Source organism: Propithecus coquereli, unplaced genomic scaffold (genome assembly GCF_000956105.1).
Source record: "Propithecus coquereli isolate 6110/MARCELLA unplaced genomic scaffold, Pcoq_1.0 Scaffold90, whole genome shotgun sequence".
NCBI lineage: Eukaryota > Metazoa > Chordata > Mammalia > Primates > Indriidae > Propithecus > Propithecus coquereli.
The window spans coordinates 3,816,440-3,831,827 of NW_012155285.1; the positions used below are offsets into that span (position 1 = coordinate 3,816,440).

General features: G+C 42.3%; 1 protein-coding gene across 1 annotated transcript; it reads right to left on the reverse strand.

The window, feature by feature from the left end:
• Window positions 1-3,224: 3,224 nt before the first annotated feature.
• ANKRD66 (ankyrin repeat domain 66) lies at window positions 3,225-9,555 on the reverse strand. The gene is made up of 3 exons (XM_012664655.1): window positions 9,388-9,555; window positions 7,894-8,122; window positions 3,225-3,423 (listed from the first exon to the last, which is right to left on the reverse strand). The coding sequence occupies exons 1-3, from the start codon at window positions 9,548-9,550 to the stop codon at window positions 3,225-3,227; spliced, it is 591 nt and encodes a 196-aa protein (XP_012520109.1). The 5' UTR covers window positions 9,551-9,555.
• Between the last annotated feature and the right edge of the window lie 5,833 nt (window positions 9,556-15,388).

Below are 15,388 nucleotides of genomic sequence, written 5' to 3' on the forward strand. Positions count from 1 at the left end.
TATCTTAATTTAAATATCTAGATTGGATGTCTGTGTGAATTCATCAGGAAAACATCCTGCTTTATCTTGGTTTCTTGACTGGCTAGGTCAGAGGGTCCCAGACTTATATGTGAAATCAGGATTAAATGTGATCTTAATCCAGTTCTATCCTCTTGTTTTACAGGTAAGGGTTCTTATCCCAGCATCACTGCCCACGGTCACATGGTCAGTTCCATGCCGAGTCAAGCCCAGAACGGCCTCTCTCCTCTCCACTGCCCTTTCTATGACATGGTGCCGCCCTTATTTCCTATACTGTGTGAACAGCTAATTCCTCCCAGCCTGTGAGGTTGGGAGAGAACAGATGAGGGTTGCAAATACCACACCCTCCACCTGCTCACATCCTCAGATCCACTGAGCTGGACTGGCCTCACAACAGAGGGAAGGCAGGACGTGGGAAGTTCATCTATTATTACCCATGCACTTTGCAAGGGCTGAGCCTCAGCCCTGAGGCTGCCTGGTGGAGAGCTCAACCTCAGGGGCAGGGAAATGGGTGGGCACCTGCATTCAGGGCTTTGATGGGCTTCAGAGAGAATACAGCGCCACAAAACTTTCCCTCGGGACTGACGCTAACACTTCTTAGCAAGCCTTTCTTCTCTGTTATATATCTGGGACATTGAAGGCTATGAAAAATACTAAGCACCACAACAATTGACATTTGATGACCCCTTACCGTGTGGAAGACATTTGTGCTAAATATTTGACATGTGTAATCTCATTTAATCCTCACCACAACACTATGGCATAGGCACTGGTATTATTCCCAATTTACTAGAAAGTTAAGCAACTTGCCCACGGTCCCAAAGCCTGAGGGTTAGCATTCCATCCAAATCCAGTCAGTCTTTAAAGGCTATACAAATATCAGCCAGATGGCCTAGGGCAAATCACTCAGCCTCTCAGAACTTCAGTTTATGGTATCAATTGGGGATAATAATACCTGCCTTGCAGGTATGTCATGCAGACTAGATATAATACATGTAAAGTACTTAGCACAGAGTCTATCTATATTGCATCAAATTCTTCATACAGAGAAGCTGTTTTAGTGTCCTCTTCCTGGTTGTTCTCATTTACCATACAAAAACTCATGGGAGAAGACATATCTCTCCTAATACCTCCTTAAGAATAAGCATGGAAGGAGGGCACAGTGAGGGCACTGGGAGGCCATAGAGTTGTGGACACAGTAAGAGATCCCAAAGGACACTTGACTTATCCCAGTTTGGTCCAGGTCTGTCCAGCCAATGGAAGACAGGCTATTATCCATGTCATAAAACTAGGCAAGGGATATTTATGGACTGGACAATGGAGATCCTCACTTGACTAGTCAAGGGCATTATTCCTGGACCCCACTGGGATTCCCAGGGGAAAACTGAGCTCACTTCTATAGTAATGCAATAGCCATGGCATGGAGCAGTTGCAGTGCACCAATGCCAGCATTTTGCATACTACTGTCCGTCTCATCCTCACAGCAACCCCAACAAATGGGGATTACTGTCTATTTCAACAGAGGAGGATGCAAACCTAAGTCTGCTTTATTTATAAGCCCGTGAGCTTAAAATACTGTACATATTAGAAAAGTCTGGTTGTAAGGGAAAAAAATCAATTCAATATACTATAAGTAAAGAGAAAATTTTATTATGAAAATAATATTTCACAGATTCCTGAGTAAGGAGCCAGAACTAGGAATAAAAAGGTGTTGTCTATCTATTCATCTGTCTCGATCTCTCCATCTTTTGCATCAGTTTTCTTTTCCTCTTTGTAGAAGACCTCTCTGTACTTTCTCGGCCCTATTGTAGAATTAGCCATTCCATACTTCTGAAGTTATCTGCTACTAGTCCAACATCTCATGAAGAATTCTGTTCAAATACCCAGGAGAAGAATTCTATTAGTCCCTCTCAAGTCAGTTGTCTTCCGATGTTTGTTCTGGCTGGGGACCAGCAAAAAACGTGGCAAGCAGGATCCATCCTGTGAATTTCGGATAATAGAGAAAGGGATTGATTCTCAGGGGTAGATAAACACTAGAAAAGGTATCCTCTGTAGCTGTACTGCTTTCCTATAAGATATTCAAGCATTTTTTTTTTTCATTTCAGAACATTCAAACCAAGTATGGTCTGTATTAAACAAGCATTAATTGAAGAATGCATAATAAAGATGTTTAGTAGCTAAAGACATTGATTTAGGCAGAGAAATTAGTGAATCTGGAATGTGGAGTAGCCAAGAAAAGTAAAACACACCAGACCAGTTTACTAGTAGGGTCTTTGTATGTTGTCTGAGTTCCCATAGCGGTGCTGTCCAATAGAAATAAAATGAAAATCGCATAAGTAATTTCAAACATTCTAGCAGTCACATGTTTTAAAAAGTGAAAGGAAAGAGATAAAATTCATTTTAATAATATAATTTGTTTAACCTGATATCCCAAATATTATTATTTTAACATGTAATCAATATTAAGTATTATTAATGAGACATTTTACATTTTTTGTACTAAGTCTTCAAAATTTAATGTGCATTTTACATCTCAGTTTGGATGCTATATTTTTATTGGGAGTATCTGATCTGTATTTACATTTTCAGTTGAAAAAGTAGACCTATAATCACGTTCCATTATTTGACATTATCATTAGTTATCTGGGATGAAATTAAACTAATTCCAGGGTTGCTAGTTATTTCTCACTGAGCTGGTTTATTGCCCAGACTGTTTCTATGTAGAGATGATCGTGGATAAAAATGTCCATGCTGGGATTGTGGGCTCCCACCCACAGAGAAAAAATAGCTAGAAACTGGAAAATACCTTTGTTCACGTCTTTGCTTGGTTTATGCAACAACAAATAATTTTTTTCATAGCTTGAACTGATTACATTGAATATTTTTGAGATTTTTGTTTTTACTTTTTTTTTTAACATTGAAAAAAATCAGGTTGCCTTCGGAAAACTCTTCCCTTGTCCTCTGAAATTCTGTAATTGCAGGGGAAGGAGGGTGAGGAGATGCTGACAGTGCGAATCACTGATGACAAAATGGTAATTCTTGCGGACAGCATTTTTTAGCAAGGAAATAACAGCCGCTATGGAGAGCACCCAGGCAAGACTTTCAGACTGAACGACGGTCATGAGCTTCCGGCAGAAGCCCGCTGGGTAAGGGCTGTGAGTAAAGTCACGTAAATATCAAAGATCGCAGGCGCCTGCCAGCTCCTCTCACAGTCTCCTGTCCTTGGGATTGCCGGGCCTGGGGGGGCCTTGGCTTTTCTTATTCCTTTTATTAGTGTTTCGATTCTGGGAGGGAAGAGACAGCTCCAGCTCCCTTTTCTTGGCGTCCCAGTCTCGGTCCCGCTCATCCAGAGGCAGCCCCCTCTGCAGGGCGGCGCGGCGGTGGTCCCGGCACTCGGGCTCGGCCCTAGGAAAGAAGGGGCGGCTCTGAACGCGGGAGCAGCGGGGCCTCTCCTCCACACGGGGCAGGGGCAGCCCAGGAGGAAGGAGGCCACGTGTGAGCATTTCCAAGGGTACACTTAGGCAGGTCTCCCACACCACAGAAACTACTCGGAGGTAGAGAAAACTGGTGTGACCGCAGTGAGATGTTAATAGGCTCAAAGACAGTCACTCGGTTTGAAAAAGATGCTGCTCATTCTTAAAGTGCTCACATTTATAAAGCAACCTGCCTATAACTGGGAGGCTGTTTTCCTTTGTTTGTTTTTAATTGTATTATTCCTAATTGTAAGAGTGATGTATGTTCTTTGTATAACATTTAAAAGTACAGAAACATAAGGAAGAAAATAAAAATCACACATAATTACGTATGTATTATATGTATGGATGGATGATGTAAAAATATAGATAATTGTAGATGGACGGATGGATAATAAACAGATAGACAGACAGACAAATGGATTATCATACACACATAGACAATGGGAAGTTTTGTATGTGAAGCCAAAGGTGAGTATGGGACTTGTTTGAAAACATTGGCGAAAGTCACTTCACAGAGATAAAATTTGAACAATATGAGGACAAATGGAATTTGAGAGGCTAGATGATGGTGTGGGCAGGGCAAACAGCATCTTGAGTGTAAAAAGCACAGTTCATTCAAAGCACAGCAAACCTGCTTGACCCTCACTGCCCTCTCCCCAAGCTGGAAATGACCTTTCTATCTTCAGACCACAAATCGTCCCTCCTCTGCCTTGTCACTCTCAATCTCGTATTTGTGTTATTTATGTAAACAAGTGATTTCCTCTCCCAGACAGAGAACTTCTTGATGTCCAGCACTGTACCTGACTTATCTTCAGGCCCTTTTTAGTGTCTTACTCAATGACCGCACATAGTAGGACTCAAAATTATTTGTTGCATGAGTGGTTTATCACTTAGGGAGGCTGAATCAAAAGTTAAATGGTTCCAGGTGATCTCTAGGATGTTCGGAGAATTATTAAATACTGTTTACGCTTCTTTTGAAATTCTCCTACGTCCTTTTTCTTCAACATCCTAGCCTGGGAGCTCACTTACTCACAAGGTGAATTGTTAAGAAATTCCTCAAGTGATCTCCTCGCCTGAAGTCTGTCTTCACTTCTACCTGCACAGCACCACTGGCACCTCCCCCGCTACACGAGTCAATTGCTAGGGCATCTATTCCAGCTCATCAGTCCCCTGCTGAGCTCACACTCATGTGCTTGCCGGGCTCACTATGGTCACCCACCCACTCGCCTTAACCTCTATTCCTCTTTAGCGTGAATCTCTGCTTAGCCAGGCCACTCATTCCTGCACTGTCCCTCCACTGTCCCTCTTCCTCCTCACACATACACACCACCTGTGCCTTCCAAGTTGGTGCCTTCACTCCAAATCAACAGTTTTCCTCCTTCCTCCATTAGCCAGGTCTTAGCTGTCTTTCAAGGTCCAGACTAATTTCCCCTTAATCAAGGATTCTTCTTTCTAAACCTTTTGTCAGAAGGGAAGTTCCTAGAGAGAGATGCTGGTAAGTAGGAATGACTGGCACATCATGTGATTGTCCTTTGTTGTTTCTGTCTGCTCATCCCTGCCTGTGTACTTTCCATGGCAATAGCACTCCCCGCTATATGTGGGGGAGCCACTCCTCCTCCGCTTCAGTTAGGCTGAAATCATGTATCATGTTCATCCACCCACAGGTCACTAGGGAGGGGTGGAGATTACTCAGAGAAAGTCAGTAGAGGACAGCCAAGGACAGGACCATGAGGAATTTCAGCATCTAAAAGGCATGCGAGAGTAAATCATGAGATTTATTCTTAGGAAAAGCATATAAAAAAATCACAAGACGTGATCAGAGAGGTAAAAGGAAAACGAAAAGAGAGCAGCATCAGATACAGCAAGGGAGAAGAGTTTCAGGAATATCAAATACTGAATTAAGTAGAGGCAAGATGTGTATTGAGAAGAGGCCATTGGGTTAGCAAGAAGGAACTCCCTGGGAACTTGGCTGAGAGCTGATTCAGTACAAGGATGGGGGAAGAAGTCTGAAAAGTGGGTGAGAGGTGAGAAAGTACAGATAATTGCGCAGATTGACATGCAAGTAGCTTAGATGTATAGGGAGGAAGAAAGACACAGCAGAAGTTAGAGGGGCCTTTGACTTTTTGTGTCTTTAACAGAATCTGTTTGAATGTGTTCACACACCAAAAGGAAGTCAAAGGAAGGAACAGAAAAAACTAAAAATGCAGGAGAAAGAATAAAAATATAACAAAGAATACATGAATGATGGTCTTGTAGAACAGCGGTCCCCAACCTTTTTGGCACAAGAGAGTGGTTTCATGGAAGACAATTTTTCCATGGACAGGAGTGAGGGGGCTGGTTTGAGGATGATTCAAGTGCATTACATTTACTGTGCAGTCAAACCTCTCTGCTAATGATAATCTGTATTTGCAGCTGCTCCCCAGCGCTAGCATCACCACCTCTGCTCCACCTCAGATCATCAGGCATTAGATTCTCATAAGGAGTCAGAAACCTAGATCCCTCGCATGCACAGTTTACAGCAGGGTTTGCACTCCTATGAGAATCTAATGCTGCTGCTGATCTGAAGGAGGCGGAGCTTAGGCAGTGATGCGAGTGATGGGGAGCAGCTGTGAATACAAATGAAGCTTTGCTTGCTCACCCACCATTCACCTCCTGCTGTGTGGCCCAGTCTCTAACAGGCCACTGATGGGTACCAGTCCATGGCCCAGGGGATGGGGATCATAGTTGTAGAAGACATAAAAGATTTGATCAAGGGTCCATAGGAAGGTATAACACTTTTCACAGGAGGGATAGGAAAGCAAGAAGGAACTGATATTGGTGTTTATAAAATCTATAGGTTGAAAAATGTATCCCCCATGGCTTCAATATTATCTCTGAAGCAGAAGACTTACCCTCTGAGAAGCTCAGGTGTGATGGAAAATTGTCAAGGAGAATTGGAATTGTCAAGGAGAGAGTATGACAGGAAGAGACAGCCAAGCTACTCTGAGGGCTCCACTAAAGGTGGAAATCATAAAACTTCTGGGGATATCCATCTACTTATTTGTGGGATTATCTCTAGCTGACCATGCATAGGAGTGGGGAAGATAGAGATTCATTCAAGGTTGGGAATTCTGGATTATATGCTACAAAAGGACCAAGGGTTGGGAAGTTAAGACTAGCAGGAACAGAGTGGAAGAAATAGTGTATCATGGTGTCCAGACAGCAAGGGGAAATTAGTGACATCTTCAGGCAGGTGATAGATTGGAGAAAAAAGACAAGTTGGATGACAAGAGATCTTCAAAGACCTATGTGATGACGTAGGAACTGATAAAATGAAGGGAGTTACGGTCACATAGTGGTATGTCAGCGTTTTAAAAAGTTCAGAGAATAATGCTGATGCCGAGGTCCACAGTGGATGGAGATCATGGAACGTGGGGGATAACAGCAGAAATTGGGGAGAAGAGACAGTCTGCGAGTCAGGACTGAAGGTTCTTCCTCTTTACTTCCCAAATCACCTCAATTGTGATTTTGGATATTTTTATTGTGAGACACCACCTTTAAGAGAGGGTCTCTTGGGTTACTTCTACAGATAACCAATCTCATCACAGGCAAAGATTTTTTTAGTTTAACATTCTGAAGATAACTGTATTTTGAAGTTCTTAGGAGGGCATTTCACTGTCACCCTCCTCCCCCACCATGAACTGCCCCTACACATAGATTTGCTGTCTGTCTCATTTGGTTTCCAAGCAACGATGCCCTCCCTCTGTTACTCTCCTTTTTCTTGTATGAATTACTTGTTGACCCAATCAAATTATAAATTTCTAAATTTTATTTCCATCCCTCTCAGAGATATAACTGTTATATACATAACTGGTACTTAATTATGTTTGAATGCTCAGTAGAATGAAAAAATGAACAAATGCTAGACAAATTCCTATCTTTGGTGTGTGGATAGGTAGGGGGTTCATAGATGAACATAGAAGTTTAAAAAGATAGAAAGGTCCTGAAAAATAGAAAAAGTCTAGTTCACCAGCCTCATTTTAAACATGGGGAGACAAAGGGTCAGGAAGGTGACTTGACTTGCGCAAGGCCAAGCTAGTTTGAGACCTTTCAGAAGGCCGAAGGTCATGATTCTTGTACCATGTCCCATCTTCAGACTTGACATCCCCACTCTCTTATCTGAGATCATTTTTGTATACTCTAAAACAATAGGTCAATATAGTTTTCACCCACAAACTAGTCATTTCAATGAAAAAATTAAATAGCTCAACTAAAAAATCAATAAAAACAATCGTCCATTGGCTGAATTTCCTCATTTCATTTTCATTGACCTGAGACCACTGTGTCAGCCAAGACCTTGATCATAGACTCTTGTTTCTCTGTCCCTTCTATAGGTGAAAAAAAAAAAAATTAAACTTACTTCTCCAGAAATGCCACACAGGCTTTCTGCCCATAGATCTGTGCGATCCTCTTTGGTGTGTCACCGAAGAAGTCTGGGGCGTCAATGGCCGCATGCAATGCGTGGAGAGTTCTGAGTACATTCAGGTGGCCTGACTCAGCTGCAAAATGAGCAGGGGTCCAGCCCACATCGGTGACCAGGCAGGGCCTGGCTCCATATTCTATCAGGAGGTGCACCACTTCCATTTGCCCTTATATGGACCAAGAAGAAACAGGATGGGGGTGAGATAAAAATGTCTCTGGTGGCCTGAGGCCGGGGCCAACCCGGGTAACACAATAGAAGGACTCTGGGGAGCCTTTGAGGAGCTTCCAGTTTCCTGTCACCATCCCCTCCTCCCTTCTGCCCCTTCTTACCAGGGACTCAGGGCCCTACCCTCACCCCATGAACCTTGCCCCACCCTGAGCCTGCACCTTCCCGGTGTTCCCTGTACTCCTCCCCTGTCCGCTGCCTCTGGCCCTGCTAGGAATCTTGCTTTCTCTCCCAAGTCACGCTCTACCTGCCTATTGCAAAGGCTCATTCTGCTTTTGGTAGTCTCAATGCTGACTTCAAAAACAAATGTTTTAAGTCCCACTCACATTATAGCTGGCACAGGTTAAGAGCACAGGCTTTCTAGTCAACAGATGTGAGTTCATATCCTGAGGATACCACTTGCTAACAAGTGGCACCTCGGACAAGAAATAAATGTCTGAGGCTCAGTTTCTTCATTTGTAAATTAAGGATATTACCTTGTTGAATTCTTGTGGAGTACAAGTGAAATCACAGGCCTAGAGTACAGAGCACAGTGCCCGGCACATAGTAAATGCTCACTAAAAGGCACTGTAGTATAGCTACCTTCACTTTGTACTTAGATTTCTGCAAAAATATCCCAACTAATTTCTCTGCAGCCAGTCTTGCTTCCTGCCAACCCATTCTCCATACAGGAGCCAAAACAAACTTCTAAAAAGCAAGGTTGACTACAACACATTCTTACTTAACATTCTTCAGTGGTGTTCTATGCCAAAGCCCTCACAAGCCCATTGGCTGAGTTTTTGCCACTATCCTCCTCCAATTCTATAACTGAGCCATGCCCAGCATGGCGGATTCTGTGATGAATGAGACAAAGACCCTACTCTTTCCCATGATGTTCCATTCCTGGCAGAGCTTGAGAGAGAAAAGGATTAATATTCAGAGCAGACTATATGACAGGCACTACACACACATTGTCTTTTTGAATCCCCATCACAGGACTCCAAGGTAGCATTCCTGCCCCCATTATAGAGATGAATAAACTGAGGCCCAGAGATGCTAAATCACTTGCTTAAGGTGCTACAATTAGTAAGTGGCAGTGTCAGGATTGAAATGTTCCATCTGGCTCCGAAAAAGTGTTCTTTCCACTCTTCCATACAGCCTACTGACTGATATCCTCATGAATGGTGGGCTCAGAAGTATGCCTCTACCTGGGCATTGCCCACTCACCTCTGATTGCAGCCCAGTGAAGTGGGGTCCGGTCATTCCAGTCCACATCCTTGTAGTTTGGGTCACAGAGACCTTTCTTCAAAATCTTTCTCACTGAATTATAGTCCCCTGCAGCCACAGCTTGGTGGAGCTTTGTCATGTCTGACATTTTGGCTAATTCCATGACAGAAGAGACCTGTGGGAGAGACATGCCACTTGGGAAATACCATACAATCCTTTATTTAGTGAGTGATCTCATGGACTTCTGTGTCATTCATTTTCTTTCCTGTCACATGACTTTGCATCTAGGGTTGCTTCCTGTGTGTGCTCTGCTGAGTGTGCACTTAGATCTTAGCTACTGTGGTTAGTGCATGCCAGTCCCCTATCCCAAAACTATTGATACATAGTTTATGTCTAAACTCATGGGCTGGCACTCTGCTCTCTGTCATCAAACCACCTCCCAGTGCTGTTTCTTATTACTACTTCAAAGTTCCAGAAGTGTTACCTTTAGCTAGTTGTATAATTCCATCCTAACTTTCTCATTTGTAGAATAAGTATAATCTGCCAGGGTTGTTGTGAAGATAAGTGTCAATCCACATGAAAAGTTTATACTGGATTTCTGAATCCAGTATAAACTGGATCCAGCACCAGCGGGTGCTCTGTGGAAATTAAATACAATTGCTACACCAGTTGGGGAGCTAAAAAGATGCAAAAATACATATAAATAGCCAAAAATAGTTATTAATGTTATGCCATAAACCAGTAGTTCTCAAACTATAGTCTATAGACCCTTAGAGATCCCTGGGGCTCTTTCAGGGGATCCAAACTGTTTTCATTATATTAAAATGTTACTGGCCATTTTCAATGTGTTGACAATTGTCCTGATGGTTCAAAGGAAATGGTGTAGAAAACAGCTGGTGCCTGAGCACAAAGCAGGGCAGTGACACCAAACTGGACCAGTAGTCATGCTGTTCACCACACACTTACAGTTTAAAAAAAAAAAGCCAGTTTCATAGGAACATCCTAAATGAAACAATTAGAATTATTTTTATTAAATCTTTACCTTTGATTCTATGACTCGATAAATGTTATTTTAAAATATTGTATCATAAACTGTGTCAACATTGAAAAATATTCATCACCCTGTGGACCAATATTTTCCATATTACAAGTATAGGATGTTACAAAATCATGCATGGGTAAAGAGAACCATTTGAGATAAACCAATGGATTTTAATTAAACAGCACAGAAAATGCACTGATATCATTTCAGATTCCACACTGCAAATGTAACCACACCAGACCAATCTGGCTCAACTTTAATGCAACAAAACTGTCAGTTGTTTTTAGTTGCCATGGACCCCTCAGGTTGAAGGTCACATAACATGAGCATGCCCAGATGAACCAAGCATGCAACCACGGGCAGAACCTTAGTGCTCAGACCAAGGAGTGGGGACTGAATTAAGAAGGGGACAGAGACTGTGTGATAGGATCCAATCCAATCACGCCTCCTGGCATCACCTCATTGCAAGATCCAATCAAATCACACCTCATTACCCTTTGTCTATAAACCCAGCCCAACCTCCTTGCTCAGGGACACACTGTTTTGGGAACTATCCCCAGTGTTATCCTTACTTGTATCAGCTAATAAAACCCCCTTGCTATAACCAACTTGGCCATGTCTATTAGCCTGACACCTGCCAAGTAAACAGTCCTCTCTGGGAGGTAACACAACTAAACTTTAAGACACTGCCACTTGTCCAATTTTGGTGTAGTGTCAAAGAAGAATATCCATAATTATCTAAAAACACTACTCCTTTTTCTAACTTTATATAAATATACTTATGTGTGCACATATGTGTATATATATAGACACACATATATAAAGATTTTCTGTATATACTTTGACAAAACAAAGCAACAAAACAACAAATGCAGAAGCAGATGAGAGAATTCAGCCATCTTCTATAAGCCAGGCATTAAAGAAATTGAGGGGGGCATGGAGTAAACCAATGCCACTCTTCATATTACTTTTATTTTGGAAAACATATTTTTCATAAAAATTATATACATATTATGGTATAATGAGTTTGCATAGTTTTTTAAATGAACTAATCAACATTTAAAATTTTTCTCAATTTTAATTTCTAAGAGAGTAAATGTTGATAGCTATAATCCACATAAACCAAAACTCTCTGGGGTTCTCAATAATTTTTAAGAGTGCAAAGAATTCCTGAGACCACATATTGAGGACTGCTGATATAAACAAATAAGGAGCTGAGATAGAAAGCAAGAGTGGGAACAGAGCCACTTGAGATGGGGCCATTGGGAATGTCTCTTTGATCTCAAGGTTTAAGTTGAGATCTCTAGAAGGAGCTGGAGTCACAGTTACCAAATGTGACCACCAGCAGCAGCAACATCCTGGGGAACTTGTTAGAAATGCAAATTCCTGGGCTCAACCCCAGATCTACTAAATCTGAAACTCAGGTGAGTCTGATATACACTGAAATGTGAGAAAGGCCCTGGAGGGAGAGAAAGAAAAGTAAACACAATTAAAATGCAATGCCCTAAGTGCCCAGGGGACAGAGAGAAGGAGCCATTCTGGAAGACCAGGAAATAAAAGGAGCTTTCCTCTAAAATTGACCCAGGCTGGGTCCTGAAGGGATGGGTAAGAGACACGTCGGTGACTGAGAGTGGTAGAGGACCCCAAGCCCAGGCGTAGATGTCTATGGCCGGGAGACGCACACTGCAAAATGCAAGTAGCTCCAACTTTAACGTGTAGATCAAGGGTTGACAAACTTTCTCTGTAAAGGGCCAAATAGTAAACATTGTTATGCCAAGAAGCAAAATTGAGGCTGTTATCTAAGAACTTAATAGGCGAGAAAACTCCTGTCCCACCTTGCCCCATTTTCCTGGGGTAGATCAGTCCACCCTCCTTGTGCCCAGCAGCCCTCAACTGGAGACATTCTCAGGGCAGGCCTAAGGGGGGATGGGCAGCTTCATTCTCCGCTCTAGTGACGCCCAGATCCCAGCCAGCAATCCCTCCTCCCAGAGAAGCCACCTCAACTTGGCAGGTGGCCAGACACGAGGCTGCTCACAGAATCACAGACTCCCATACTGAGATTTCACTGCTTGGTCCCAGCAGTTGCCAACAGCAGAGTCCCCAGTGTGTAGGTGGTGACCAGCAGGACCTTGGGCGCAGCCAGGCACAGCCGTGGGCTGCAGGGGCAAGTGCTGGGAGTGGATGGGGCAGCAGCGGCAGAGGGTGCTGCCTGGGCTCACTTCTGGCAGTCTCAGAGCACTAACCCACAGAGGCCCAACTCCTCAGGCAGTGGCCTACAAAAATGGGGTAAGGCAGATTTGGTCTGTAGACCACAGTTTACCAACCTCTGGGGTATACAACTCATGTGGGGATCTTATTAAAAGGCGGATTCTGACTTTGTAGGTCTGGGCCAGGGCCTGAGATCCTGTATTTGTAACAAGTTCCCACAGCAGCTACTAGTTCCTTCCCAACACTTTGAGTAGAGATCTCTCTTGGGCTGAGAAGTCAGGGATGGTCTGGCAGGCAGCAAGACTGGAGACCTGAGGAGGGAGTCAGGATGCCGCAGTTGCTTTCAATGGAGGGGCCACATGACAATCACCAGTATATTTTTTAAAATACAGATGCCCGGGCCTCAGCCCAAAAGGAATCAGGATCTTTGGTGTGCAGGACCAGTGTTATACACGTTATATGAAGTAGGTGCTCTATACGTACTCTGTTAGATAACAGAGAAGATAGCACAGACTGCTTTTTACTTTTAAAATATGTTTTAATGGAAAACCCTTACACTGGAGTATGTGATCAATGATAAACTGGTAAACAAAAATACTAGAGTGTTTCTAATTTGAAAATGTCACTAAAAACAAAACCATTTTTAGAATCGGTGTCTGGAAGCCTTTTTGCTTGTCCTTCATACAAGCCTTTAAGCAGGTTTACACTTCCACCAACCACATTTGTTCCACACTTGAGTTCATACCAAGGAGATTTCACAACTGCCCATGGGCGAGTTGCAATGCAAGTAGAAGTTTTCACTGGGCATCAAAATTTATTTCCAGAGAGATGAAAAAGCTGATCCTTAAAAATCATATGGAAATGCAAGGGACCCAGAATAGCCAAAACAATCTTGAAAAAGAACCAAGTTGGAGGACTCATGCTTCAGGATTCCAGCAAGCATGCCGGGACAATCCAATGGGAAAAGAAGAGTCTTTCCAACAAATGGTGCTGAGACAACTGGATATAAGGATGAAGTTGGTTCTCTTCCTCACAAAGATTTACTCCTGTGTTTTTCTCCAAGAATTTTATAATTTTAAGTCTTCTACTTAGGTCTGTGACCCATTTTGCATTAATTTTATACACGGCACACTTGTCAAAAAACAATTGGGCCTAAATGTCAGGGTTAATTGTAGATCCTCAATTCTATTCCATTGCTCTGTATATATCTATCCTCGTGCTAGTACCACGCAGTCTCAATCGGGAAAGTATCAGTCTATATACCCCAGAGAATGAAAACATATGCTCATATAAAAATATGGACATGAATGTTCATAGCATCGTTCATAATAGGCAAAAAGTGGAAACATCCTAAATGTCCATCAGTGGATTAATGAATAAATAAAATGTGAGACATCCATGTAGTAGAATATTATTTGGCAATAAGAATGGAATGGAATGAAGTGCTGATGCATGCTTCATGGATGAACCTTGAAACATGCTAAGTGAAAGAAGTCAGTCACAGAGGACCACATATTGTATGCTTCCACTTAGCAAAATGCCGAGAATAGGCAAATCTATAGAGACAGAATGTAGATTATCAGTTGCCTAGGGCTGGGATTGGGGTGGGGGTGGTGACTGCTGGTAAGTACAGGATTTCTTTTTGGGGCGATGAAATGTTCTCAAATTAGATTGTGGTAGGTGTCAGTTTCACAACTCTGTAATACCCACTGAATTGTACATTTTAAATGAATCCAATTTTTTGGTATGTGAATTATTTTGATAGAGCTGCTTTTAAAAAATAAACCACTATTATTAGAGGCTTTCTATGAAACAAAACAATTATTTTTTTTTTGCAGAAAATATGTACAATCCACTAGCCTATCATTGACTACTAAAATTTAGCAAACTGTCCTTTACATGAATCCCTGCTACTTTGGTTAATTGCACTTGATTTTCTATCTTTCTGGTATACGTGTCTCAATTTGCAAAGTAATCAGCAAATATAAGTTCTGATAAAGATGAGTGATCTGTAATAACTATAGTAAACAAGAGAGGGTAATGTAAAAAATACTTACTGTCTCAACGAAACCCAAGGAGCTCTGTACTGGCAGGCGTCTGAACTGTCTGGAGTGTTGCTGTGTTCACACCATGGAAACAGACCCCTCCTTCCTCATGAAAGCCACCAATCAACTGCAGCTTCCTAGATGTCTGGCCGGGTGGGACTGCCTCTCTCTGTCACATCCTAACTTTTCAATTCCAGTCTTCTTCTTTAGCCCAAATGTAGTGGTCATTACCAGGTTCTTTCAAATAGCATTTGATGAAAAAAAATTAAAATTTAAAAAATAGCCAATGATTGCCAGTCCACACGACACTGTGAAGGAGGTAAGCTGGTTAGTAACCATTTGTACATAGGAGATGTTTGACCTCCATGGAGTTGTGGAGACAGGAGACAGTGTGGACCCTTCACATTCAGAACCAGCTGTGAGATCTTGGACAAGTTTCTTAATGTTGCAGAGCTGCTTTTCTCACCAACAATATGAAATTTTAACATCTTTTTCTTAGGGCTATTAAAGATGATTAGCTGAAATAATTTATAGAGCACTTGGCACAGATTGAATGCTTAAACAAAAAGAACAACAATAAAAAAATCCCTACGTGCTTTCTCCTTGCCTCCTCTTTTTGTCCCTTGCTCTAAGCAAACATCTACCATATTCATGATGATGCTGATCTAAAAGACCCTCTTCCTTTTTCCTCCTTCTCCTCTTTTTT

What these genes read in the sequence shown, in the direction of transcription:
- ANKRD66 (XM_012664655.1), bottom strand. Translation starts at nt 9,550, where the DNA reads ATGGAATTAGCCAAAATGTCAGACATGACAAAGCTCCACCAAGCTGTG. An exon ending in TCACTGGGCTGCAATCAGAG is followed by an intron (nt 8,123 to 9,387) that starts GTGAGTGGGCAA and finishes GGTCCATATAAG; the next exon opens with GGCAAATGGAAGTGGTGCAC. An exon ending in TGTGTGGCATTTCTGGAGAA is followed by an intron (nt 3,424 to 7,893) that starts GTAAGTTTAATT and finishes CTTCTTTCCTAG; the next exon opens with GGCCGAGCCCGAGTGCCGGG.